General features: G+C 49.4%; 1 protein-coding gene across 2 annotated transcripts; it reads left to right on the top strand.

The window, feature by feature from the left end:
- Positions 1-9244: 9244 nt before the first annotated feature.
- On the top strand, positions 9245-25800 carry NPHS1 (NPHS1 adhesion molecule, nephrin). Of its 2 annotated transcripts, XM_020976935.2 has the most exons (29): positions 9245-9523; positions 9611-9814; positions 10391-10513; positions 10752-10880; positions 12418-12499; positions 12594-12697; positions 12940-13067; positions 13167-13338; positions 13960-14117; positions 14273-14417; positions 15313-15437; positions 15866-16058; positions 16279-16408; positions 16552-16724; positions 16950-17090; positions 17197-17337; positions 17427-17548; positions 18022-18187; positions 18427-18583; positions 19645-19796; positions 20380-20491; positions 20579-20760; positions 21700-21750; positions 23794-23916; positions 24060-24087; positions 24228-24297; positions 25006-25099; positions 25252-25367; positions 25503-25800. In XM_020976935.2, the coding sequence occupies exons 1-29, from the start codon at positions 9451-9453 to the stop codon at positions 25635-25637; spliced, it is 3729 nt and encodes a 1242-aa protein (XP_020832594.1). In that variant the 5' UTR covers positions 9245-9450; the 3' UTR covers positions 25638-25800. The 2 variants fall into 2 exon arrangements, with proteins under 2 accessions (XP_020832594.1, XP_078002453.1); XM_078146327.1 differs by lacking the exons at positions 18427-18583; positions 19645-19796.
- The last annotated feature ends 1807 nt before the right edge of the window (positions 25801-27607 follow it).

Raw genomic sequence — 27607 nt, 5'->3', positions numbered from 1 at the left:
GCAAGTGTTGAGTGTCCATGAATGTCCACAGCAGGCTAGTGAGGGAAGCAGAGGAGAAAGATTACCCCATCTCCTCCAGCCCGGCCCCCGTTCTCATTCCCTGGCCTTGAACACAGACAGGATCTCCAAGCGCTTCTACAGAGCAGCATTTCTCGGGCCCGTTAAGCTAATAGTGGGCAGAGTTTTCTTCACTCTGGAGACTAGTGAGTGGGGTTATGGAGGGTTCATCATCAGGAGCTGTATTTCTTCTCCTTAGGGGGACCCTGTGCTTTGCCATGGGTAGGCAAAGATGAGACTGGCTCTTGGGGTCCAGTTCATTTCCAGGCAGTCCCTCACCCCGCCTTTATTTAGTGTCTGGAAAGCTTGCGCTTTGCACACATTGGTCAATTTGTTTTAATTGTGGGAGGAAGTCTACAACTTACTGTGTAAAAGAAGGAAGTTCAGCTTCCTGCACCAGCATTTTCTGCCTTTGTACACAGGGTACAGGTTACCCATGCTGAGGAGTGCCATAAGGGAAGCTTAGGAAGCAGATTTGGGAGCAATGTTGGATTAAAGTTAGTAACATTTTAACTAAAGGTGCTAGAAAAGCAGATAAAGCGTCTCATTTAGTCAAGTCAGTAAAATGGGTGTAAATATTGTGCCTCAGTTACATGAGGGGATCACTGTACTGTCTGTCACTCATACACCAAAGATTCCAATAGGTCTGTGCACTTAGTGTGAGCATTCTTTCCAGTGGTGCAGATAGCAACCCATCTATACCTCGTACTGTGCAGTGAGGTCCACCAGCCATGCTAGGGGCCTTCTCTGGGTATCTTGAAGGGGATAGTGTCCCCACCTGTCCCTGCCTTGGTCTTGATCCACGTCCAGCTCACCTTGCCCTCACACCATCTCTGCACGGGTCTTTGCTGGCAATAGGCTGAAGCCTGCTGGCATCTCTCATGACCTTGTTGCCCCCTGGGTGACCCTCCCAATTCCTCAGAGACTGATGTTCCATGTGTTTTAGCCATACGTAATACAGTATTCTTCACTGGAAGATGTTAAAAGCTGGATTTTAGTTTGAAGTTGAAGCTTGAGGGTCATTTCAAAGCCCTGGATGCTTTTCTGAATGCAATCCATCCCGTTCTGTGATGCTGGGCCCTGTTTACTGTCCATCTGCAGGGACTGTCATAGGCAGAGGAACTGACAGACCGGCCTTTGGGGTTGCCTGGATGACGGGGTCCTTCCTTCATCCACTTGTTTTAATCTGTGGGTGGTTAGACTCAGCTCTGGAGCAGACCTGGTTTAGGAGGCTCAGCCATGTTAGAGCAGATAGGAGGAAGAGTGTTTAGACAGCTGGACTTGAGTTCAAATCCTCACACATTTACTAGCTGTGTGACCCAGGGCAAGTCATTTAGCTTCTCTCAGCCTCAGTTTCCTCATCTCTAAAGTGGAAACAATGTCACCTACCTTGCAGGGTTATTGTGAGAAACAAAGGAGATGTATAATACATATAATATTATGTAATACATATATAATATATGTAAGGTTCTGTAAACCTTAAAGCATTATGTAAATGCCGTTGTTGTTATAATTGATGCAGTCAGCTCAGTATCACCAACAGGAACCCCTGGAGGACCTCACCATCTCTAGGGAATGTGACCCGGGCTGTATCCTGAATGTCCGAGGCTGAGGACCTGCCATTGTGTGGCAAGCACATGTCTCCCTGCTTTCTGCCTCGATGTTAAACATCCAGGGTCATTGAACACCCTTTCCTAGAACTCTTGTGTGACTTTTAAATCTTAATTTTAGCATCAGTTTCAACTCCCCCAAGAATGGTAAAATAATTGTTAACTGCTTCCAGCTAACAAGCCAGAGTCTTTCCAGCCAAGTTGCATTCGTTGTGATGTCTGTAAATAAATGTAATCCAGCTAGAGAATCTCTAAGGATACACATTATTTTGCTGCTTCTTTTAGGAAGCAGGATTTGGGGCTTTTAGGACTGCCTTTCCTGGATGAGTTTCCTAGGCCTCTGCTCAAGTCCTAATATCCAATGCCTCATGGTGCTGGAGGGGTAACCCTGGAAGCTTGAAGGCAATGAGGGTGAGCACAAGTTCTGGACCACTCTGTCAAGCCAAAAACCTAGCGTTGGACTGTGTGGCTAATGCCCAGTTTTGATTTCTTTTTTTTCTTTTTTTCTTTTTTTTTTTTTTGCAAAGCAATTGGGGTTAAGTGACTTTTCCAGGGTCACACAGCTAGTAAGCATCTGAGGTTGGATTTGAACTCAGGTCCTCCTGATTCCAGGGCTGGTGTTCTATCCACTGTGCCACCTAGCTGCCCCCCAGTTTTGAGTTACATGCAAACAGGCTCGATGTCAGAACGTACCAAAGACCAATCTAGGTTAATTTGGACAGGATGATCACTAGATGGATCAGGGGAATGAATCCTTTTTTTTTTTCTACAGCATCTACTGAAATGAAAGTGGGTTTGTGATCAGTCTGTGTAGACCTAACTAATTAGAGTTAAGTTATAGAAGAGAGTTTGCCCTTGAATCTGCCATCTTGGTCTCTTGCCTGGAAGGCTGCCCCTTTGATTTTCTTGTCTCTTTAATCATCAGTCTCTCCCTATCTCCTGGCTCCTTCCCTAATGTGGATCAAAGTTCTTAATTCTCTCCAACTCATTTGTTTCTGCAGCACTGCTGTTGACGAATAAATGACTCTTGATGCTGCTAATTTCACGCTGCATCCATTGATACAAGTCTTTGCAGGTCTCTCTCTGAAACTTCTTCCTTTCTTACAGCACAAGTGTTCTGTCACATTTGTATGACATAACTAGTTTCATCATTCCCCAATTGATGGACATTTCCTTGGTTTCCAGTTCTTTGCCACCACAAACAGCTGCTATAAATAATACAAATACAAATCTATTATTATTAAACATTAATGATTAATTGTAATATATGATACATGATAACACATAATTAAATACATTATTAAAATAATATAAATAAGTATTTTTGTAGAGGAATGGACCTTTTCCTCTTTCATTCATCTCTTTGGGGGCCAAGTAGTGATATCAAAGAACATACACACTAGCTGTGTGAACCTGGTCAAGTCACTTAATCCTAATTGCCTAAAAGCAAAAAACAAAAACAAAAAACAAAGGACATATACAGTTTAATAATAATAACTTATATATGTCACTTACTATGTTCCAGGTATTGTGCTGAACACTTTACAATTATTATCTTTTTTGATCACCAAGCATTTATTAAACATTGCATATCCAAATAGTTGCCAACTCTTGTCATTTCCACCGCTACATTTCTTTTAGCAATTGAAATTGACTTTAAATTTTTTTTTAGAATTGTATTTTCAGTTCTGAATTCTATCCCCCACATTGAGAAGGCAAGAAATACACTGCTCGTTATAAATAGGAAGTCACGTAGAGCATTTCCACATTGGCTGTGTTGTCCCACTACATTTCTGACATCTGACCCCTTCTCTCCACTCACACAGCCCCCAGCTTAGTTTAGGTCCTCATCATGTCCTTCCTGGCTGGACGATTCCAGTGGCCTCCTAACCGATCTCCCTGACTCAAATCTCTTCCTTCTCCAGGCCATCCTCCACATAGCTGCCAAAGTGATTCTCCATATGCACAGCTCTGACTGTGTTACTCTCCCACTCAGTGAACATCAGTAGCTCCCTATTGTTCCAAAAATAAACTCAGAGTTATAGATTTAGATCTGAAAAGGACCGTAGAGGTCATTAAATCCAAACTTCTCATTTGACAGGTGAAGAAACTAAGCCCTGTCTACCTTTTAAAGCCCTTCACAACCTGACCCCATCCCATCTTTCCAGCCTCCTTCAACATCACTCTCTTTATTGCATTCTTCCATCCAGAGCCTTTTCTCTGTTCCTCATACAGGGACCTTCACCTCCAGCCTTCATGTTTTTGCCTCTGTGCCTGGAACGCACTCCCTCTTTACCTCCTTCAAGACTCAGCTACTCAATCATCCCCTTCTACAGGAAGACTTTCCTGATCCCCAGCTGCTAGTAAATCCTTTGCATTGTATTTATTCTTTTTATAATTTATGATATATTTATCGACGTAGGCACACATTTCCCTGTTAGAATTAATTTTCCTGAGAGTAGGGATTATTTATTTATTTTCGCCTTTGCATCCCCAATGCCTGGCACATTAATAAATGCTTGTGATAAATTCAGACATGATGCTAGATGCTGGGATTCTAAAGATAAAAACTAAACGGTCCCTGTCCTTAAGTGCCTTACATTCTAATGGACAGCAGACAGTATTTTTTTATTTTGTCATTGGAATCCAACATCTAGCAGTACCCAGCACATAATAAGTCCTTAACAAATGCTTCTTGGACTGGAAAGTTTCCTGGAAGTCTGGATGAAAGGCATCAACCTCACTAACCCGAGATTATCCCTTTTTCGCCACTAGATGGTGCATGGCAATCGGTAAATGTTAGCGTGACACTCAAGTTAAGAGGTCAAAGATGAGCATAGGCCCTAGCTGGGGTTTTAGGGGCTAGGGATGTAGAGCTGCGCTCTCATAGTTCTTCTGTCTGATTTTGCTAGTAGTTTTATCATCATTAATCACTTACATATACTCCTCTCCCTAGCCCTCTCTTTCCCTTCCCTTCTTCATCTCCACTGTTATTGGTGTATAGTTTTAAAAGCCACGGTTGCACGAATGCTCTTTGGCTTCTGCACGCACCTGTACACCACACTGACCCCAATTCCCCTTCCTAGTGAATTTGTCCAGTTCTAACCATGTTATTATGTGTCCATCGTTATCATGACACAGATCCTGAAGCTGTTTGAGCTCTGAAATGGGGGCAGTCTAAACCCAAAGGGGAGGACTTCCTGAAGGCTTGGGCACTCAAGCAGAAGAGGCTAAGACCTCTGGGTTGCCCCAATCAATGGGGCAGGAGAAGGGGCTCTGATACTTGGCTCTGTGACCCTGGCCAAGTCACCAGCTCTCCTGGCCTCAGTTTCTATTAAGTAACATGAGAAGACAGGACTAAATGATGGTGACAACTGGTGTTTGCAAAGCATTTTAAGAACATTTTCTTGTCTAGGCCCCCACAGCAAACGTGATTTAAATACCACATATATTTTATAGGTGAGAAAACTGAGTCTTTGAGTGATTTGGTCTTGGCCATACAGCCAATCAAATCAGAAAACTGATTTGAACCCAGGCCTCTGAACTGCAAAACAGCCTATCTACTACTACTGTGCCATGTTGTCAGGTCATTTCAGTCATGTTTGACTCAGTGAGACCTCATTTGGGGTTTTCTTGGCAGAAATACTGGAGTGGTTGGCCATTTCCTTCTCCAGTTCATTTTATAGGTGAGGAAACTGAGGTAGACAGGATGAAGTGATTAGCCCAGGGTCACACAACTAGTAAGTGTCTGAGGCTGGATTTGAACTCAGGAAGATGAACTCCTGGCCCAGCGCTCTATGCACTATGGCACCACCTAGCGCCTTACTTCCATACTGCCTCTCAGGCTGTGAGGGGCCATCCATCTCTGGTAATCTATGAATCTCCCAGGACTCCAAGCCACATTCTACCTCCTACCAACCCTGCTTCCAATAGCCTTGACGGAAACTAGGGTTCTGAGCACACCTGGGGACTCCCTCAGGAGCACATCTGTGCATGAATAAACCTCTGCCTCTCTCTGCTCCCCTTCACCTGGGGGATCTCAAAGCACTTTTATGTCTTCATGGATCTGTCTCCCCCAACCCTACCTCCCTTCATTTGTGTGTCCAGCAGGTTGCTTGTTGATTTAATAGAGCACATGCAAAATCTATCTAGGCTTCACTTTTGACTTCCTGTCATCCTGTGATCACAATGGGGGTGGGTTGGGTGCATCGGGGGCATGAAAGAAGAGCCTGAAAAAAAAGAAAATACATTAAAAAAAAAAAAAAAGAAGAGCCCTGATGGGCAGTTAACCAGAGCTATAGCTGCAGCCCCTTGAAAGTAACTCCAGACATGGAAAAGGGGACAGCCAGCCCCAATCCAGACCCCCAAGTGTAATAACCAGGTCTGCCCAGAGAGGGCAAGAGATGCAGCTAGCCATGTCAGGAAAGACTGGGGTGGGGGTGGGGGAAGGAAAAGGCTGAGACTCAAGTCCCGCCAGTGAGACTTTGCTTCATGGACCGAGGGAAGGTACACCCTTGTCCTGGCCTTGCATACTGAAATCCTGCCACCCTCTGCCCCGTCCGTGATTGGATCCTTCTCCATCTTTTTTTGTTTGTTTTGTTTTGTTTTTATAGGGTTTTTTTTATTAATTTATTTTGATTTATCAACCATCACTTCCGTAAGCTTTTGAGTTTTAAATTTTTCTTCCCTTCCTTCCCCACCTCTTTCCTCAAGATGGCACTCAAACTGATACATTCCTATTAAACATATTTTCACATTAGTGATGTCATAAGAAGAATTAGAACCAATAGGAGGAACCACCAGAAAGAGGAAATAAAACACAACAGAAGAAAAAAAATAGCAAGTAGTCTGCTTGGATCTGCATTCAAACTCCATGGTTCTTTCTTGGGATGTGGATAGCATTTTCCCTCATGAGGCCTTTGGAGAGGTCTTAGATCCTTGCATTGCTGAGAAGGGTTGAGTCTATCAATGTTAGTCCTCGCACAACGTGGCTGTTACTGTGCATGACGTTCTCCTGGCTCTGTTCACTTCACTCCCGTCTCCATCTTTAAATAACAAATGATGCTTCCATTCCTATACATCTTGATCCTCCTCGGAAGGGGATGAAGGACGAACGACAACAACATATATGTAGGCTTCCTAACCTATGTTTATGGGATCCCCTCTCTAGAGCCAGAAGGGACTTCAGAAGCACAGAAGGGGGAAGCGACTTGCCCAACCTCACAGAGGTAGGATTTGAACTCAGGCCTTCTGACTCCAAAGCCAGGGTTCTTCTCACTGCTCCATGTGCCTCCTATGTTTCTGGGGTCACCGGAATTAGTCACCCCACACACTGTCTTTGCCTATCCTACAAGCTCCCCCTGAAGAAAGGTGGTCTGTATCTGTCTCCTCTTTTCGCCTCCGAACTGGGGGGATGGTGCTTATAATAGAGATCCTGGTTCTGGAGCTACAGGAGACATAGCCACCATCTTGTCCAACCCCATCACTTTACAGATGAGAAAGCTGAGGCCCAGAGAGGCCCAGAGAGGCCTGGCTTGGCCCAGGTCACAAAGCTAACCTCAGGACTCCCCACTTTACTAGGACCCCTAGCAGGTGGTTCCTTCCTTGTTCTGGTTTATTTGGCTTTTTCTTGTCCCACCAGACGATCTCATCTCTTCCTTGATGCACATAACATTCAGATAATATCGCCCCATCAGATAGGAAACCAAATAGAGCAAAGATGGAGCTTGGGGTGCACAGACAAGCATCTCAACCCTTCACAAGGATCTCTCAAGAATCCCAACCTCAGGGCAGCTAGGTTGCACAGTGGATAGAGCACCAGCCCTGGAGTCAGGAGGACCTGAGTTCAAATCTGGCCTCAGACACATAACACTTACTAGCTGTGTGATCCCGGGCAAGTCACTTAACCTAAATTGCCTAGCCAAAAAAAAAAAAATTCCAGCCTGACTCTCTCCTCTGGAAAGCCATCCTTGCTTCTCAAGGCCATTCTCCCTCATGATACCGCCTCCCCCCCCCCCTCCCCACCCCCAGTCATCTTCAACAATCTTAGAGTCATCTTTGACAAACCCCCCCCCACACACACACACAGCTGGTCTTGTGCCAAAGCAGGTCATTTCTAACTCCACAGATTCTAGGGCTTACATAAAAATACAAGTAATTGTCAGTCAAAGGAAACTCCCAATAGGGGCCTTGGGCATACCTTCAAATGCCCCAGTGTACATCCACTCCTGCTCACAAAATGGGTCTAAGTGTCCCTTAAGTCAGGGTTACTGTTGTAGAAGTCCTCAGAAGGGAATTGGAAGATAGTGCTGTTAACTTCAGCACCTGGGACACATTCCACTGAAAGGGGTTTGGGGGAAGTGTGCTGTTCAATCGTTTTCAGTCATGTCCAGCTCTCCGTCACCCCATCTTGGCAAAGATACTGGAGTGGTTTGCCATTTCCTTCTCCAGATCATTTTACAGATGAGGAAACTGAGGTAAATAAGTATAAGTGACTTGCCCAGGGTCACACATCTAGAAAGTGTCTGAGGCCAGATTTGAACTCATGAAGACAAGTCTTCCTGACTCCAGGCCTGGCTCTCTGTGCACTATGGCACCACCTAGAGGCCCAAGCACTTGGTTTGCACTTAATAAATGCTTTTGGATTCATGCATTGTGGAGGAGGGAGAACGAAGTCCATGGAGGGTCTGGCCAGGACACAGTCAACTTTAAAGGAGGAGACTGGACTGCTGAGTGACAGAGGCTGGAGGAGAAATGTTCCCCGACTTGTCCTCCTCCTATCCCTGCATGCATGACAAAGGTTTGGAAAGAAGGAGCAGCCTGCCTTGGAAGGAGCCCAGGAGACACGGGGTTTGCTGGAGAGGGCTGGAAGGAATCTGAAATGACAAGAAATGGGGTCATGGATTTAGCACTAGAAGGGGGCCATTGCTGGGGTCCAATTCCAATATTTACATACAAGGAAACTGAGGCCCAGGAATGTCAAGTAGCTTGACCAAAGTCACACACAGACTGTGGCAGAATCAGGATTTGAACCGAGGTCCTCTGAAATTAGAGACTCCCTCCTGGGGCCTCAGTTTCCCTGTCTGTAAAATGGGGAGTTGGATTGGAGGGCAGTAATAAGAACAGACATTTATATTGTGATTTGAGGTTTGCAAAGCACTTTCATTGGCTTTGACCCTCACCACGACCTTGTGAAGGAAGAGCTCTCATTGGAACTGTTTTAAAGACAAGAGCATCTGGGAGAAGTTAAGTAACTTGTAGTCAGTGAGGCAGAATTCAAACTCGGGTCTTCCTGATGCCAACTCCAAGGCTCTTACCCACATACTGCCTAACTCCAGTTCTAAATTTGAAGCCGCCTTACAAAGCCCCTTAGTCCCCTAGTGACAACCTCAGGCCGAGCCTCCAAACGGGGGCGGGTGGGGGAGGGGGCCGGTAGTGGAGCTGGCCATTCCAGGGCGTGGAGGGGTTGTCGGGTTGAGGAATGTCACTGGCATGTGCTGACGCCGGGGGATTCCTGGCCCTGGGTTCTGCCCCCACCTCAGTAGGAAAATAAGGACAGATAGAGCCAGACAGTCCCAGAGAGGACAATGAAAAGCAACCTGAGCTGGGAGTGAGGAGACCAGCCTTCCAATCCCTGCTCTGCTCCTCCTGGGGGACCTTGTTCCTCTCATTCAATTAGGTGATTTCTAAGACTTCTCAAAGTTTGGATGTTCTCCGCGTCTCTAAGACACCCCAAAGTAGGGAGCTGAGTTGGGCAGGGGAGGGCTAGGAGTGGGAAGCAGAGATGTCCTGGGCCTTGAGACTGGTGCCCAGGGGAACCCTGCACGCTGGAATCTTCCTGCAGCTGCTTGTGGCAGGTAAGAGAGACCACTGGCCTCTGACCCTCCCCATAATAGGCCTCTGATCCCTGGCCCCTCATCCTGCTACTTCTCTCTTCCCCAAAGTCCGGCTCCAGACCCCACCCCACCAGGACTTTTGGCTGGTACCAGACAATGTGACAGTCATCGAAGGAGAGGACGTTGTATTGAAATGCGGCGTCCGGGCCAGACAAGGGCATGTGCAGTGGGTGAAAGACGGTTTCGTGTTGGGCCCCAACCCTGAGATCCCAGGGTTCCCCAGATACCGCATGACAGGCAACCCTGATCAAGGTGAGTTCTTTTTGGCCTCCAAGGACTGAACTAGCAACGGTCCACAGTTGTTTTCAGTCATGTCCGACTCTCTGTGACCCCATTTGGTGTCTTTTTTTGGCAGAGATACTGGAAGGGTTTGCAATTTCCTTCTCCAGCTCATTTTACAGATAAGGAAACAGGGTTAAATGACTTCTCCAGGGTCACATAGCCAGGAAGTGTCTCAGGCCAGATTTGAACTCAGAAAGATGAGTCTTCCTGATTCCAGGCTTGGCACTCTATCCACTGTGCCACCTAGCTGCCTCCCCACGGACAGAGGACTCAGCAAAGAGAAGCCCCTCAAGGAGACCCAGGCTTACCATAAGGAAGTCAGATGGAATTGGTCACCTCAGAGGTCACTCATTCCCCTCACTGGAGGTCTCCAAGGAGAGATGACCTACTGTGTTTATAGGAGGCAGGGATTCCTTTTCGGGGAAGGGCTGGCCACTGGGTGGCCCTGTGATTCTGGGAGAGCCCAACATCACCCCAGAAATGGGAGTGGCCCATAACCAGCCCTGCACTGCTGAATCCTGCACTGTATCTGTGTCTCCCTGACAGGTGAGTTTCACCTCCACATTTCTAAGTGTGATATCAGTGACAATGCAGAGTTTGAATGTCAAGTCAGCCGGTCAGAGACCAGCCCGGAGCTCGTCTCTCCCAGAATCACAGTCACTGTGCTAGGTATGAGATCTTCCCAGGTTCTTAGCACTCTGTCTGCCCCGACTTCCTCTCCAGCCCCAGGATTCCCAGAGTCCAGCCTCCAGCCTCTGATTTTCCTAGTCAGATTCTGGAGGAAACCTGGGGGATCCATGCAGTAGTCACCCAATTCTTTACAGGCTTCAGGGACTCTGGTGTCTATTCTTGGGGTCACTCTCTCTAACTTAGGATTCTCTCTTCTCTGACCCTGTGCCTCCATTAGTACCTCCTAAGGTGATACAGATGAGCCCTGAGGCTGGGAGCTTGGTCACCTGGGTTGCCGGAGAGGAGTATTCAGTCACCTGCACTTCCGGAGACTCCAAACCAGAGGCTGAGATCATTTTTCACCAAGGTGAGTGGATGTGTCTGACTGAAAGCATCCGAGACTTTTGGTGAAACCATGAAGTGGTCACACAGTCAAGCAATCCAAGGAGGATACATGGGGTGTCAACTTTTATAAAGCTGTGGGAGGGACTTTGTGGGGAATCCAAAGAGAATTAAACATCATCCCTTCTGCCTCACCTCTGACACATCCTGGCTGTGTCTTCCTGGGCAAGACCCAAGCTCCTAAGGCTCCAGGAAGCTTCTTAACACTATACGCAGTGAGAAAGCAGGTGCCCCACAAACCCTCTTTGGCCCCGGTGACAGCCCCAGTTAGAGTCTCCCAACACCAGGACCTCCATTGATATAAGAAACCTCTTCATCCCAGAGGCTGAGACCAGTCCCCTTCTGTACCCTAGCTCTGCTGCCCGATTTGTTCCATAGTAGGAAAGATAAGACATATTCACAAGTATGAGCTTTCCTTTTTTTTTTCCTTTTGGTGAGGCAATGGGGTGAAGTGACTTGCCTACAGTCACACAGCTAGTAAGTGTCTGAGACCAGATTTGAACTCACGTCTTCTGGAATCCAGGGCTGGTGCTCTATCTACTGTGCCACACTGCCTGGGACACAAAAGGCACTTGATGAATATTTGCTCCTTTCCCCTTCCAATAATGTGAGACAGATTATGAAAGTGCATTTAAAGGGACTAGGACGGCTCAAAGAAGGATGAGTGCACTTCCTTTTGGAAGGGATCGGGAAAGACATCCTGACAGAGGTGACGTTTGACCTGGGCAGTGAAAGATTGGGTAGGAAGTGGTCAGGCAGATTCGACCCAGAAGGGCATTCCAAGGTAAAGTACATGATGAGAGGAAGCATGGGAATCTGGAGCAGAGAGGAGCGTGAATGGGAGCTGGGAGAAACAAAGTACTAGGAAGGACATGGTGGCCAGCTGGACTCAATGTTAAGCTAAGGAATCTGGCCCCTATCCTCTGGGCAATGGGAAGCCATTGAAAGCTTCATGCAGGGGCCAGAGCTCAATCTGTCACTCTGTGCTGGGTGGATTGGAGGGAGGAAGCTGATGGAATAGTCCAGGCCAGGATCCACGAGTGTCAGAGCATGCTTGTGCTGTGTGGGGGCAGCGGCTCTGGAGAGGAGGGGAGAGAGGACCAGATATTGCTGAGATAGAATCAACACGGTCTTTGTGATTGATTGGATGTGGGAGTGGCCAGTGACCAGGAGGATGGAGGGGCTATTAACAGAAGTAGGGAAGGCAGGGAGAAGGGGGTTGGGCTGTCCAGACTAGGAGTTTGGCTCAGGAGACAGTTGCTTCCAGGCGTTAGCAGACTACTCGGTAGGGAGCTAACTGGAGGAGGGAACCCCACAAGTGGGATGGAAGATAGAGATAGGTGTGTGTGGCTGTGGATAGCGGAGCAAGAAAGGCAAAACCAAAGATGTTTGGATCTTGGGGATAGGTGGTCACTCACTGGAAGTTATGGTCCCCCATTCTCCCTAACTTCTGACCTAGCTCCCTGGGTCTCCCTCCCTCCCCCCTTTCCTCTGCTAACCAGACAACTGGCTGGTCCCAGACGTCTTCCCCTACACAAAGCCTGGAACCCATGAGAAGTTCGTCACCACGGAGGCCACAGTCAGGTACAGGGCGGGGTGCGTGGATCTCCAAGGACACAAATGCTTTCTCCCAATCTATTCTCCTTCCTGGTCCACCTTTGAATTCCTCTCTCCCCAGGGTGACTCCCAAGTCCTCTGACAATGGGAAACTCTTCATCTGTGAAGCGATCAACCCAGCCATGAAGACGTCCTTGAAAGCTTCTTTCACTATGAATGTTCTGTGTGAGCTAGGGCCCCCAGACATGGTGGGAAGGGGAGGGTGCCATGGGTCCCTTGGGAGGCCTTGTCCACCAAAACTGCCAAACACGCTCTTGTATGGAAAGTCTAAGTATCACGATTCAGGGACTTGGAAAATGGGAGACCAGGGAGAGATGGCAAGGGGACTGAGTTCTGGGTCTCTTTGAAGACCTCCCGGGCTGAGGAGTATCTCCTTGCTGAGTCCCCTCTGGGTCCCTTCTCTCCAGTTCCCCCTGGCCCTCCTATCATTGAGTGGCCCGGCCAGCTGGAGGGGAGCGCCAAGGCTGGACAGGATTTGGAGCTGCTCTGCATGTCGCGAGGGGGAAACCCTCTGGCCACCTTGCAGTGGCTGAAGGTGACGTGGGGACACCGCAGAGGGGTCTCAGCAATTTGGGCTTTCACTTTCAGGATCCCCTGTTCACTTTTCCCATACCATCCCCTGTCCCCACCCTAGAATGGAAAGGTGATCTCCACAGTCTGGGAGACTGACCACAAGCAGGCCCTGGCCCGCAGCATCCTGCCTCTGACCATCCAGCCGGAGGACAACGGGGCCCAGCTCAGCTGTGAAGCCCAGAACAGTGTGTCCCCCGAGGCTCAAGGGCATGTGATCACACTGCACATCACCTGTGAGGATCCTGGGACCCCTGCCCTGTTCCATCCCTCACAGGCCCCTTGGAGTCACTGCTTTCTTGTCTGGAGCACTCTATCCCCTTCCTCTGCCCCCACCCCAGCCAGGCTTGCCCAAGCTTGCCTAGTTCCTCCAGCACCAGCACCAGCACCAGAACCATGACTGGGAATTCTGGTGCCCGGGGCAAATTTAGTTTAGGGGGCCAGACCTGGGGAAACAGAGCCTCAGAGAGAGATGAGACCCTGGAGCACCACCCTTGGCAGAGGGAGACAGATCCCAGGGTTCCTCAATGAGTGGGAAGAAAGGCACTTTCATCCTCCATAATAGGCACAGCTCTGGTCCGTATGTTTGGGTGCAGTCACACTTGGAGAAGGGGCAGCCCTTCTTCCAGAGGAACAGCCAATGAGTGCCCTGACTCAGAGGTGGGGGAAGGCAGGTGGCAGCAGACAGAGAACCTCGGGGTGTCCTTGGGGACGGCAGTGAAGCCAAGGTGCCAGATTTTTATAGAGGGAAAGTGTCCACCCCTGCGGGTGCCCTGGGCAAAAGCCCCAGTCACCCCAGCCTAGTTCTAGCTCTGTCCGGTGCCATCCTCACATCTCTCTGTCTCACCTCCTCACAGTCCCCCCAAGCTCCATCACCATCTTGGGCTCCACAAGCCTAGATGAGAACAAGACTGCGTCTTTCTCCTGTTTCACCAAATCTAGTAACCCAGGAGTCCTGCTGCGCTGGTGGCTGGGCTGGCAGGAGCTCAGACCCACAGATGTGACTGTCACTGATGTGAGGTTTGAGGGCTGGAGCCCAGGGGCCCCGAAGAGCCAGGAGCCTGGGGTCGGAGAGAATCAAAGACTTGGTCCACCCTTAATGGGGGTGTGGGGGAGTCCTGGGGCAGGTGGGCTGGAAGCCCAAGTTTGAGGCTCCAATTCCACCCTCAGGGACTGTATGGTGGTCGAGTAACCATGTCCAATGTGACCCACACCTTGCGAAGGGCAGACAATGGGCTGATGCTGACCTGTGAGGCCTTTAGTGAGGCTTTTGCCAAGGAGACCCTCAAGAAATCAGTCACACTCAATGTGAAATGTGAGTCCCCAAAGGTCCTCAAAAAACCTAATAGAATGCCCCTTCTCAACCTCGCAATCAATCGACAAGCTTTTATTAAGCATCAGCTAGGTGCTAGGTGCTAGGGGTAGAAATACACAAGGGAAGGGGCAGCTAAGGTGGTGCAGTAGATAGAACACCGGCCCTGGAGTCAGGAAGACCTGAGTTCAAATCTGGCCTCAGACCAAACACTTGACACTTACTAGCTGTGTGACCCTGGGCAAGTCACTTAACCCCAATTGCCTTTAAAAAAAAATACACAAGGGATTCCGACCTGCCCTCTGTGAGCTTATATTCTGTGGAGGATGGGGAGGAAGGAAGGGTGGGGGCAGGGTTTGTAACATTCACAGATAAGCAAACACAGTCTAGATCACAAAAGAAATACAGTGCCTAGGCTAGAAGGGCAGTAACAAATAGGAAAATGCTTTTTGAAGAAGGCGATCCTGGAGCATCTTGACATAAGGCGAGGATTCCAAGAAATGAGGTATAGTCCGGGGCACACAGAGATGGAGTGGTGTGTATCCTCATCTGCCAAGCAGGCTCGTTTTGATGGAACAAAGATTGTGTGTGAGGGAGAAATGCATCATCAGTCTGGAAAAATAGGCCTGAGACAGATTAGGAAGGGCTTCAAACGCTAAACAGAGGCATTTATGTTTTGTGCTGAGGGAATGAATAGGGAATCATTGCAGCTCCTCTCCTGTTCAGTCCTATCCATTCCCACTGGAGATGGCAGAGGCTATTTCAGAAGGCTATTTCAATAGTCCATGCTGTTCCCTGAGGACATTCCCCCAGAGACCCTGTCCCAGACCCCCATGGCCCATGTGCAGGGAGAGGAAATGAAAAAAAGGCTGTTTTCCCCTTCCCCACCACCCACCAGATCCTATCCAAAGACTCTGGATTGAGAGTTTCCCTAAGGGAGAAAATTTTCGAGCAGGAAATCAGGTTCGGCTCCTGTGTTTGGCCATTGGGGGCAATCCAGAGCCTTCCCTCTCCTGGTGCAAGGTGAGTGCAGAAAACTCAGGGTCAGGGAAGGGATTTGAGGATTCCTGAAGGGCAGAAAATCCCTTCTCAGAGGTGCAGGTGTGGCTGTATAAAGCAGAGGGTGGGGGATGGGAGGGGCAGGTGTCCAGAATGGGCTGCTAGAAAATCACTGGAATTTGGGGCTGTCTGTGCCTGGGAGGCCAGTTGTGGGATGAGCTGTGATGTGGCTTTGGAAATCATTGGGGGATTCTGGGACTCTACAGAAGGGTGGGCAAGCTAAATGCTTAAAGGGAGGAATTAGAACCTAGAACAGCTTCGGAAGGATGAATGGGTGGAGAGTCAAGAGTGGGAATTCCCAAATGTGGGTCCCCTGTGGGGAGAGGGGAAGGAGAAATCCCAGACTGGGAGTCAGGTGCCAAGAGATTCTGGGGCTGGGTATGGATTGAAAGGATAAGAAGCTTGTAGTGGAGACCAAGTCAGGGACACGGAGCATCGTGGAGAAGTCAGGGAACACCTTCTCCAGAGAGTTGATCTTGAAGTTGGACCCCAGTGACAATCAGGCTATCTACACCTGCAAGACCACGTCTAACTGCAAGGCCACCAGCGACCAAGCCTCAGCCTCCACCAAGTTCCACGTGCAGTGTGAGACATCACCTTGATCCTCCTGGGGAGGGGGCTCTCACACCCCTGAAGGAGGGATCCTAGGAGGGGAGGCTCCAAGGGGTGGGGTTTAGGAAACTCTCTCCCCTGGGGGAAAGGGGGGTGTTGGATAGAAGTTTCTGGAAAGTTATCACACTGTGGAAATTTTGGAATGACGCAAGAGTCATTCAGACACTCCCCTCCCCCTTTCTTCTCATTGCAGTCCCTCCCATCAACGTGACTATTTCAGCCAATGCCTCCATTCTACGCCCTGGAGACTCAGTGAACCTCACTTGTGTTAGCCTCAGCAGTAACCCCCCAGCCAACCTGTCTTGGGAAAAGGAAGGGGAGAGGTGAGGTCATGCACTCCCCACCCCCCAACCTCCACCCCCAGCTTGGGACTGAAGAATCACAGCCCCGCCTGCTCACCAGAAGCCCAGCCCCCAGACTTGTCCCCACACCTCCTAACATCCTGTCATGTCCCCATCCTTCCCAGACTCCAAGGAATGGCCTTCAGGTACAGGCCGTCCCGGTTCAGGGGCTCAGAGGCATCGGGGAGCATATGGCTTCATGTGTCTTCCCAGGACCACGGGAACCGAGTGACATGCAGGGCTAACAGCCCTGAGCTGCAAGAGACCGTGAGCGCCTTCTATCGGCTCCACGTGCTTTGTGCGTGCTCCATGGGGGTGACCAGGCTGGGGAGGAGGGGCCCATAACCCAACTCCATCCATCGCTGACCCCACCACCATCCTAAACCTGAACCAGACCCTGTAACTGAGCCACGCTCAGCATGGTGCCTGGTACATAGTAAAGGCTTTACTCTCCCCTCCCCAAGCCCTGACCCTTCTTCCCTCCACACATGGATCCCAATAATCACTTTCCTTGTCCACACAGACCCTCCCAAGTTCCTGGAAGATCAGGTCCACAAAGTGGAAGCCCAGGAACACGGGGGAGCATTGCTCCCCATCTCTGTGTCTGCTAACCCAGCCCCTGAATTCTTCAATTGGAGTTTTCAGGGAAGCAAACTGAGTCCAGGTACCAGAAGTGGGAGAGAAGGACTGGGCAGGAGGAACTATAACCCTGGAGGGCTCTGGAAGGGGAGGACATGCTTTCATGGGCGCTGCATCCCTTCCCTTCCCAGACGGGGGTCCCAGACACCGGATCCTTCCTGGAGGAGCGTTGAAACTATGGAACTTGACAAGGGGAGATAGCGGGGAGTACCGGCTGCTGTGCCAGAACGCAGAGGGCATCAGTGAGGCCGTGGTCAGGCTGGATGTCCACTGTGAGTGATCTTCCCTTGCCTGAGAGTGGCCAGCCTTCCCCTCAACACCCCTCCCCAGATCGAGTCCTTCACCTCTGTTCCCTCCCCAGATGCCCCGACCATCTGGACCATCCCTGATGTCACAGAGGTGGACGTAGGTGGATCGGCAGAGATCCTCTGTGTGGTCGATGCCAGCCCTGTCCTTCCAAATATGTTTCAGTGGGAGAAGCTGGTGAGGGATTCTCCTACATCCCCAGCCCCAGCCCCGGTTTCAGTCCTCTTCCTTTTCCCGATCCAGCCCTCAACACGAGGCTACAGATCCCCGAGCCCAGCCCCAACTTCTCCCCAGCTCGATGACATTCCTACAGGGCCTCAGCCAGGTCTCCTGCCCTGCCCATCCTTCAGACTCGATTTACACAGCTCAAAGGAAGACACTTTTCTTGACCCTAGATATCTGGCAGGGATTTAGCCTGAATCATCTCTGTGACTGTAGGGACTTTCCTGAAGTTATCCAAACGGTTGTTTTCTGTGCCTCAGCAGGGCTGGAAGAGGACAGATAGGCAGCGGGAGGGGGAGGAGTTGGTTTAGGGGCATTCAGGGCAGCACCATGCCTGTGGAGTGCTGGGAGGCTCAGTCTCTCCCGGGAGGGGGAGGGGGATTGGGAAGATGGGTTTCTGACCCTTAACGGAATTTGTGTCCCTGAAGGGAGAGGAAGAACAAAGCCTGGAGGACATGGAACAGATATCACAGGGATTGACAGGACGTCTTCAGATTCATAAGGCTACTTTGGAGCAGGCTGGACCATATCAATGCATTGTGGACAATGGGATACCTCCCCCTGCCCGGAGGCTCTCCAGGCTTATTGTGAGATGTAGGTAATAGACCCTCCCAAATTAGGGGAACCCCAATATGGACTCCTCACACTAAGTTCATCTTGACCTCCAAATCTCCCACCCCAGACCTTAAACTTGATACCCCACTGGGATCCTCACAAGTCCCTCACTGTGGCCCCTTGGAATCTTAGAGCTTAGACAAAGCCAGCTGTGTCCCACAATTCCTTAGATGGCAAAATTCTTCCTCTTATGCCATCTCCTTATTGTCTCCCTTAAGTTGCTCCTGAGGTTGAATACCCTCAGCCCCTCACTAAGGTGGCTGCCACTGGGGACGGGTCCAGCTCGGCCACATTACACTGCCGGGCACGAGGTGTCCCTAATGTTGCCTTCACCTGGGCCAAGAATGGGGTTCCCCTGGACCTCCAAGACCCCAGGTCAGCCCCTGCACCGACTGCAGACCTTCCCTGATCCTACACATCCTCTGATTTCTACATGCCTCCTAATCCCACATAACCTTAATCTCAATCTCTCTCCATCCCACTCCTTGACCCCTGGAAATACAAGCGTTTCACTACTTTCACCCAATTCCTAATCACACACACCTATTCCCATTCCCTGACACTTTTTCTCACAAATCCTGGCCCCATACCCTTCTGCCTCTAACACTCCACTCCACTTGTCTTAAACTCTCACACCACTCCTTCAACCCCTAGCACCGTATCCTCTGAACCCAACCCTATCTAGCCTGCAGCTCGACTTATTCTGATGCCCACCATCCTCACCATTACCATCACCACCACCCCACCCCCCCCCCCACCCCCACCATCATCACCACCCTCCCATACCACCATCACCACCACTACTACCCCCACCACCCCCACCATCATCACCACCCCCCCACCACTACTACCCCCACCACCCCCACCATCATCACCATCACCACCACTACTACCCCCACCACCCCCACCATCACCACCACCACCACCCCCACACCACCATCACCACCACTACTACCCCCACCACCCCCACACCACCATCACCACCACTACTACCCCCACCACCCCCATCATCATCACCATCACTATCATCATCCCCACCCCCACCATCACCACCACCATCAGCACCATCAACACTACCACCACCATCCCCCCACCACCATTACATCACCACCACCCCAACCCCCACCCCACCATCATCACCACCCCCCACACCACCATCACCACCACTACTACCCCACCACCCCCACCATCACCACCACCACCGTCACCACCATTACCACCCCCCAACCCCCCCACCCCCCCACACCACCATCACCACCACCCCAACCCCCACCCCCACCATCATCACCACCCCCCCACCACTACTACCCCACCACCCCACCATCATCACCATCACTATCATCATCCCCACCCCACCATCACCACCACCACCACCGTCACCACCATTACCACCCTACCGGACCTTACTTCATTCTTTATCCATCCCTTCCTCCCAGATACACTGAGCATACCTATCATGAGGGATCAGTTCATAGCAGCGTCCTCACCATTGCCAACATCACGGCTGCTCAAGACTATGCCCTCTTCACTTGCACAGCCACCAACAACCTGGGCAGTGACCACATTGATATCCAGATCGTCAGCATTAGTATGGCTTGGGGGGGGGGGAAGGCAGGAGAGGGGAGGGCAGAGCCTCTGAGGAAAGAGTTCTTATCCTGGGGCTCATGGACCCCCAGAGATTGCAGATTGGGGTGGAGTCTATAAACTTGAATGAGAAAAATCTTTATTTCATCAGAACTCATTTCCTTTGTCACTCTATGTATTTTATGCCCACAAAACATGATTCTGAGAAGGGACCCACAGGCTTCATTAAAGGAAACAATGATACACAAAATTGGCTTAGAACCCTTGCTCTAGGGAAATCTTTTGTTCCACAACCTGAAAGATTACATGTGTCCCTCACTTCATGAAATATCCATATTCTTGAGGAGAGGGGTTCAGTGTGTTTTGAATTTTTGCTACATAAAAACTATTTCTAGGAGCTAGGATAGTTTAATCTTTGAAAAATATATGTGGCCTCTTCAGAAAAGCCAAAGGCGGGTTCAATCATCTCGTAAGAGGCAATTTCCACCATGAAAGGTAGGCCTACCTGGGTCCAGGAGGACACGGGCACAGAATGTGGAAGGGGGAGCTCAGGGAAGGTGGTTTTCTTTCACCTCTCCCCTTGACAGGTCGCCCAGACCCTCCAACAGGCCTAAGGGTTATGAATATCACCCACCACTCTGTGGGCTTGGAATGGAAAGCAGGCTTTGATGGGGGCCTGGAGCAGAGATTCCGTGTCAGGTAGGGACCATAGTGGGGAGACTGGGGAGGGAGTGGACTGAAATTGAGCGGTCTTGCTCGTCTACAAATGCCCCATGATTGCTGCAGGTACGAGGCACCTGAGACAGCAGGGTACCTGTACGTTGATGTCGTCCCACCTCAAGCCACCTCCTTCACTGTGGATGGTCTTCGGCCTTTCACCCTATATCATTTCTCTCTGCTGGCCACCAATGTCCTGGGGGACAGTGATCTTGCTGATCGAGGAGCCCGGATCCCAGTGACCACCATAGGTGCCAGGGGGAAAGGTGTTAGGGAAATTTGGGCATTAGAAAGTCCCTGGAAAGAGTAGGAACTACAGTTCTCATCCCTTGGACAGTCATCCAGAGACTCCTGCCTTTGCCACCTAGGGAAGGGGGAAAGAAACAAGTATTTCTTCATAGCCAACTCCATGCCAGGCCCTGTGCCAAGCAGTTGACTAATATTACTTGGCAAGTAGGTGCTATTATGATCTCCATTTTCCCCAGTTGAGGAAACTGAGGCAGGCAGACAGAGGTTAAGTGACTAGCCCGGGGTTACACAGCTAAGAAGTGTCTGAGGCCAAATCTGAACTCTGACTCTAGGCCCAGAAGGAGAAAGAACATTTAGGCATAGGATACCACTGTGAAATGAAATGAAAGGGCATGCTGTGGTAGCAGAGAGTTATCTAGTTTGACGGAGGAATAGAGGGCATGGAAAAGAATAATGAGAGAAAAGACAAGGAGATAAGGTGACCCTGGACTGCGGGAGATCTTGAACGTTGCACATGACCAGATCGACCCACAAAGGACTGAAGGATGTTAGATTTTGAGCTGGGAGGTGCCTTAGAAGCCATCAGGAAGCAGATGAAGGAGGATGTGGAGAGGCCAGACCTGCTGGGATGCGGGTGGTGGGTCATGAGGTCCTGCCTGTAGTTGAGGAGACACTGTGGGGCTACACAGGAAGGGAATGGCCATGGGTGAGATGGGCTCAACAGGACGTGGTAACTGTTTGAGAATCCGGGGAAAGAGAAGGGCCAAAGTTAGCCCTGAGTACTCACTAACCTTTAAGGGACTGGGTAAATAATGGTGCCCACTGTGATACGGGCTCCACTCAGAGAATCTCCATCTAGGGTTGGCTGGGAGATGGTAAACCAGGTTAGCCAGCATTAGAAGGGCATCCTGACATTCAACCCACTCATTTTCTTTTACTAGGTATTGAAGAGTCATCTGAGAAGACAGAGGACCAATTCCCCACAGAATCCGGTGAGGCCCTCCTGGTCTTTTGCCTAGGAAAGAAACCTGTCTTACTATCACCACCTAGTTAGCTCTTTGGCCCCATCCACCTCTCCTTTAGCTTCCTGCCAACCCCTTGACCTGTCAACTCAACTTCCTTTACTCCTTTCTTCTCCACGTAGAAGCCCTTTCACGCTGTCCTTTCTTCTTTAATTCACCAAATATTTACTGAGTGCCTACTTGGTATCCAACCCTGAACAAGGTCCTGGGAGAGAGATGGAGAAAATTGCAAAATATGGTCCTTGCTTTTGGATACCTTAACTCTCTGCTGAGTAGATAAGATTTATATGAACATGAAGTAATTTGTGAATGCTACAGAACAATGCACATTATAATCCAATGTTAAATGACATCTTTACTTTAGGTCGCCAGGTGGCTGTAGTGGATAGAGCCCTGGACCTGGAATCAGGAACCTGGAATTAAAATCTGGCCTCGGATAGGTATTAGCTGTGTGACCTTGAGCAAGTCATTTTACCTCTGTCTTCCTCAGTTTTCTCATCTGTAAAATGGGGACAATAATAGCACTTACCTCCCAGTATTGCTGTGAGCATAAAATGAGATGTTTGTAAAGCACTTTGAAAACCTTAAATGGCTATAAAAATGCAAGTTATTATTATTACATATTTGTTTGGCGCAGTCATGAAAGATGTGAGCCTTTAGCTCAGTGACGTTTGCCTGGATAAGGACATTTCAGGTACAAGGAACAACCACAGTGTTGAGACTCCCCTGACTGGAGCAGAGGTGTATATTGGGCAGGGATGGGAGGTAAGACTGTGAAGGAAAGCCGGGGTTGGATCAGGAAGTGCTTTGAATGCCAGGTAGAGGCATCCTTGGCCCTGTACACAGAGGAGAACCATTGCAGGTTTCTGACCAGGGGTAGTAGAATCATAGATATAGACCTGGACAGGATTTTATTTTGTTTGTTTTGGCTAGGCAATGGGGTTAAGTGACTTGCCCAGGGTCACACAGCCAGTAAATGTTATGTGACTGAGGCCAGATTTGAACTCAGGTTCTCCTGACTCTAAGACCAGTGCTGTATCCAGTGTGCCACCTAGCTGCCCCTGGACAGGATTTTAGAGGTTATCAAGTCTAACCCTTTCATTTTACAGATTAGAAAACTGAGGCCTGAGAGCCTAAATGATTTGCTTCGGGTCACACGGGTGGCATTACTGGTTATTTGAACTTTGGTTTTCTGAATATTCTGCCCCTTTCACTATCCCTAGAACAAAACAACGCCCCCCTTGGCCTGGAACGCTCCCTCTTCTCAACTCTACCTCCTGGCTTCCTTAAGGACAAAAGTTCAAATCTCACCTTCTCTTTTTGGGTCCCGAATCCACCACCATTTCTGCCTCCCCCATTCCTAGGGTTTATTTTCTTCGATTACCTCTCATTTACCCTGTATTATACCTTGTTCGTAGACAGCTGTTTTTAATCATTGCATTGTAAGCTCATGAAGGACAGACTGGCTTTGCCTTTGTAACTCCCACGGCTCAGGGATGAATGTGCACTTGTTAACTAATACTAAATGAATGACTGCATGTGTTAAAATTAATTGGGAATCCACTGGGAAATAAGATACACAGGCAATGGGGTATAGAAATCTATCCTGCACTACAGGAAAAGAGACGAGGAAAGGGATAAGAGAAGAGGGGGTGATAGAAGGGAGGGCAGATGGAGGGAAGGGGTATTCAGAATCCACGCCCCTTGGGGTGGGGGATGGGGAGGGATGGGGAGAAAATTCGGAACTCAAAATCTTGTGGAAGTGAATGTTGAAAACTAAAAATAAATAAATTAATTTTTTTAAAGCAAAAACAAAAATTAATTGGGCATCCAAGTGTAGGATGTAATAGCAAGAAGAAAACGGAGTAGTTAGACCATTTAGGAGGCAATGGAAGGAAGCCAGGTAGGTGTTCGAGAACAAGGATTTGCTCTCAGCCGAGGGTGAAATGGAAAAAGTGCTCTGTAGAACCCCGGCTTTTCCCCTTCCTGAGGATCCTATGTTTGTGTTCCCAGAATTCTCTCAGTGGTTCCTGCTTCCCATTCTCTTTGCCCTTGGGTTTCTGCTCCTCCTCTCCAATGCCTCCTGCATAGGGTATGTCCTCTGGAGGCAGAGACATCATGGGCATCCCTCAGAGGGTAAGGACTGGGGGAAAAGGGAGGATGTTGACTGTAATACTCTGCATGCAAGGGGAAGAGCGCGGATCTGGTTCCCCAAGCCCCCCATAAAGATGTCCCCAAATGGGCTGACTTTCGCTGCTTTACTCTCACTCTGCCCTCAGGAGCCAAAGATGAAAAGACAGAGGACGGGTAAGGAAGCTTATCCTAGAGGGAGGGAGAGGATCGGTGGCATAGAAGGGGGGCAGGAGGGAAAGAGAAGGGGGAGGTGGGGAATAGCTGCGATCTGGGAAGGAGAGAAGCTGATACCAGATTCTTCTGTCCGACCGCAGGTCAGAGACTCGAGCTGGGAATGAATATGGAGAAGGCAGATGGAGTGACAGGCGCACCCCGAGCACTACGGTGAGACTGAGGGGAGGACAGTGGGGTCCAGGCAGCCCCGGGGATTAGGACTCACTTTGATAGAAATAGCTGGAATGTATTTATATAGTGCTTTGAGGCTGACAAAGCACTTGAAAAATATTCTTATTTGATCCTCACAACCCTGGGAAGTGGGTGCTATTATTTTCCCTGTTTTACATATAGGGAAATTGAGGCAAACAGAGATGAAGTGACTTGTTCAGGGTCACACAGCTAGAAAGTTTGAGGCAGGATTGGAACTCAGATCTTCCCAACTTCAGGGCCAGCTCTTTACCTACCGTGCCCCAGCTTCCTCTGTGATTTGAATGGGTTTAGGAAAGACCCCCAACCCACCCCACGCTCCTGAATATTTTCCCCAATCCATGTGTGCCTGGAATTCCATTATTAGGGAATAGTTATCTGTTCTGGCTCTTCTTTTAAAAGCAAATAGCCTCTGAAAGGAGACCTTTGAGTGAATGAATTCATCAGATCCCTTCCTGGACAGGAATAAGGGCATTGGGTGAAAGGGGGTGGGGAATGAGAGGGGACACACATCCCGGACCCTATCAGAGTGCAACTGAAGTGGGGAAAGGGTGGGGAAAGGGTTCTACGGGTTCCAAGTAGATAGTGGGGAGGAAAGAGGGCATTCTTTCAGACTCCCTGGCACTGACTACCGATGAAGGTTTGAGTTCGTTTTCTGCTGGAGAACAGGAAAGTTCAGCAGAGGTGGACCCCTATTACCATTCCGTGAAGGACTTCAGCCCCCAGCTTGCCCCAACACCTGAAGAAGAACCCCAGTATCGAGGTAAATTGAAAGATCACCCTGCTCAGCCCCCCTAACTCTCCCCTTCCTCCCTGCCTATTTCCTCCAATCCTTTAGAAATTGAAATAACCTTTCAGGTCAGGACAATGGACTTCCTAACCAGCCGACTCCCTTGGCTTCTGCCCCCATTCCAGGTTTCTGGGGTCATGAATATGAAGAGGTGGCAGGTCCCGGACCCTTTTATGATGAAGTTGAAAGTCTGTACCCCTTGTCTGGTGCCTGGGAGACTCCCTACAAAGCAGCACAAATGGTGAGGATGCTAGCAGTCCCCGACCTGGCCTCTGCTTCCCTGTCAGGCTGATGGGGAGCTCACTCCCTGGATCTTGTCCTCATGCCCTGCCCTCCTTCCCCACAAATTCTCCACTTTCTTTTCTCTGTTTGCCAGGGAACTTATCAGCATGGAGAACGGCCCCATGGAGCATATGAGGAGCCAGTGAGGATTTATGACCTGGTACCTGAGGACCTCCCTGGGCCAGGACAGGACTACGTGCCCTTCCACCTCAGAGGGGAGTTGGTGTGAAAAGCACCAAAGCCCCAATAACTTGAAGCTGTCACTGCTGCCCTCCAATTGACTCTGCGGATAGCCATCGATGCTTCGGGCCAGTAGGTGTGTCTGACACCCTCAACTGTCCGGCCCCTTTGCAAACGGGCTAAGCTTGTCTAATAAATAAAGTGCACCAGGATGTGGCATGATGAGATTTCCGAAGCGAGCGGGAAGGGATGGCGAGCCCTCAGAGAGGTGAGGGGCACTCAGCGCTGCCCCCCCAGTCCTCCTCTGATCCCCCCCTCCCATCTCCCCCAAAGCCAGGATCAGGGCGCCGGGTATGGCTTCCTTGGCTGTCAGATGCCTCCCAAAGGGAGGGGAGTGCCGTGCTGAATCCTTAACACGAGGCCCATCCATGGTATCTTTGCTTGGTGTCCACCAACGCTGCATCTCCCTTCTCGGAAAAAAACCCGGCCACCCTGCCACTTTTGCAGTCTCTCTTCCAGCTCAGCATTCTCCTCCTGCACACATCTTCCCCAACAGCTCTCATCCCCAGCTACAGTATTTTTGTCACCATCGCCCCTCATTCTACCAGACTTCCTGGCTAGGAAACTTGGAGCTACTTGGAACGATTCCCTGTCCTCTCTACTCCCTGCTACTCTGGGCAGGTCCTAGACAGGCTCCCTACCTTTAGTTATAAAGCACTGGACTTGGAGTCAGGGAGACCCGAGTTCAAATCCAGACTCTGACATGGGGTAGTCGTGACACTTATTAGCTGTATGATGCTCTATAAAATGGGAATAATAGCACTAACGTTCCAGGGGTATGTTGAGTATCAAATGTGATCATTTATTTAAGGTGCTATGTCAACTGGGACAATAAGGACCAGACTCGTGGTTTCACCAGGAGTGGCCAGGTGGCGCCATCATGCACCATCGGGAAGACTCATCTTCCCGGGTTCAAGTCTGGCCTCAGACACTTACTAGCTGTGTGATCTTGGGCAAGTCACTGAATCCTGTTTGCCTCAGTTTCCTCATCTGTAAAATGGGCTAGAGAAAGAAATGGCAAACCACTCCAGTATCCTTTCCAAGAAAACCCCAAATAGGGTCATGGAGAATCAGACATGACTGAAACGCAGTTTAACAACAACCTGATTTCACTAGTACAAAAAAACTCTCTCTACCAATGCAGGTCAATACCAGCCCTGCCACTTAAAGTCGTCATAATAATAATAATAATAATGGTGATGATGACAGTTAGCATTTATAGAGTGCTTTAAGGTTTGCAGAACATTTCAAAAATATCATTATAACCCTGGGAGGTAGGTGCTATTATGATTTGCGTTTTACAGATGAGGAAACTGTGGCAGACAAAGGTTAAGTAACTTGCCCAGGGTCATATAGCTAGTAAATGGCTGAGGTCAAGATTTGAACTCACTGTCTCCCTGCCTCCAACCATGCCACCATGACATCTATGATATGAATCTGAGCCTCAAAGGCCTCCACAATTTTAATTAATATTTACTGAATACCTCCTATTGATAAAGGCACAGCTGAGAATACAAAGATGAGTAAAACATAACCTATCCCCACCGGCACCGCCACCCCCATCCCACCCCCTGCCAAGAATTTATACTCTAGTGGAAAGGAGGTGAGAAGAATGCAGATCGCCACCTCTCTTACTTATCCATGTCTCCAGCAAAGGGCCAGAGGACCTTGGTTCATACTATTCCTTCATCCCAGAATTCCCTCCATTTCTACTCCAACCATTCATTAACTAATAGTATTAGTTCCCCTTATATATAAATGATCATAGGATTTCTTGCCTGACCTCTACCCTTCAGAGGGAAAAGGAGAAGTGAAGCAGGGCCTCCCATCTCATACTGCACTTTTCTCCAGTCTGATTTCCACCCTCTTTTGGGAAGAGGAGTAGAACCGGCCACTCAGTGATGAACATTCTCTCACCTGTCACATCAATCAACCTAGTGATTCTGAATTCCTGTAGGT

The sequence above is a fragment of the Phascolarctos cinereus genome, unplaced genomic scaffold, assembly GCF_003287225.1.
Source record: "Phascolarctos cinereus isolate Bilbo 61053 unplaced genomic scaffold, phaCin_HiC Scaffold_726;HRSCAF=1367, whole genome shotgun sequence".
Lineage (NCBI taxonomy): Eukaryota > Metazoa > Chordata > Mammalia > Diprotodontia > Phascolarctidae > Phascolarctos > Phascolarctos cinereus.
Note: the sequence above shows the minus strand (reverse complement) of the source record. Positions and strands in the feature narration are given on the sequence as shown.

Coding starts and splice junctions, on each gene's coding strand:
- NPHS1 (XM_020976935.2), top strand. CDS start 9,451: ATGTCCTGGGCCTTGAGACTGGTGCCCAGGGGAACCCTGCACGCTGGA. Junction 14,418..15,312: donor AGTCACACTCAATGTGAAAT/GTGAGTCCCCAA, acceptor ACCACCCACCAG/ATCCTATCCAAAGACTCTGG. Junction 23,917..24,059: donor TCATGGGCATCCCTCAGAGG/GTAAGGACTGGG, acceptor CTCTGCCCTCAG/GAGCCAAAGATGAAAAGACA.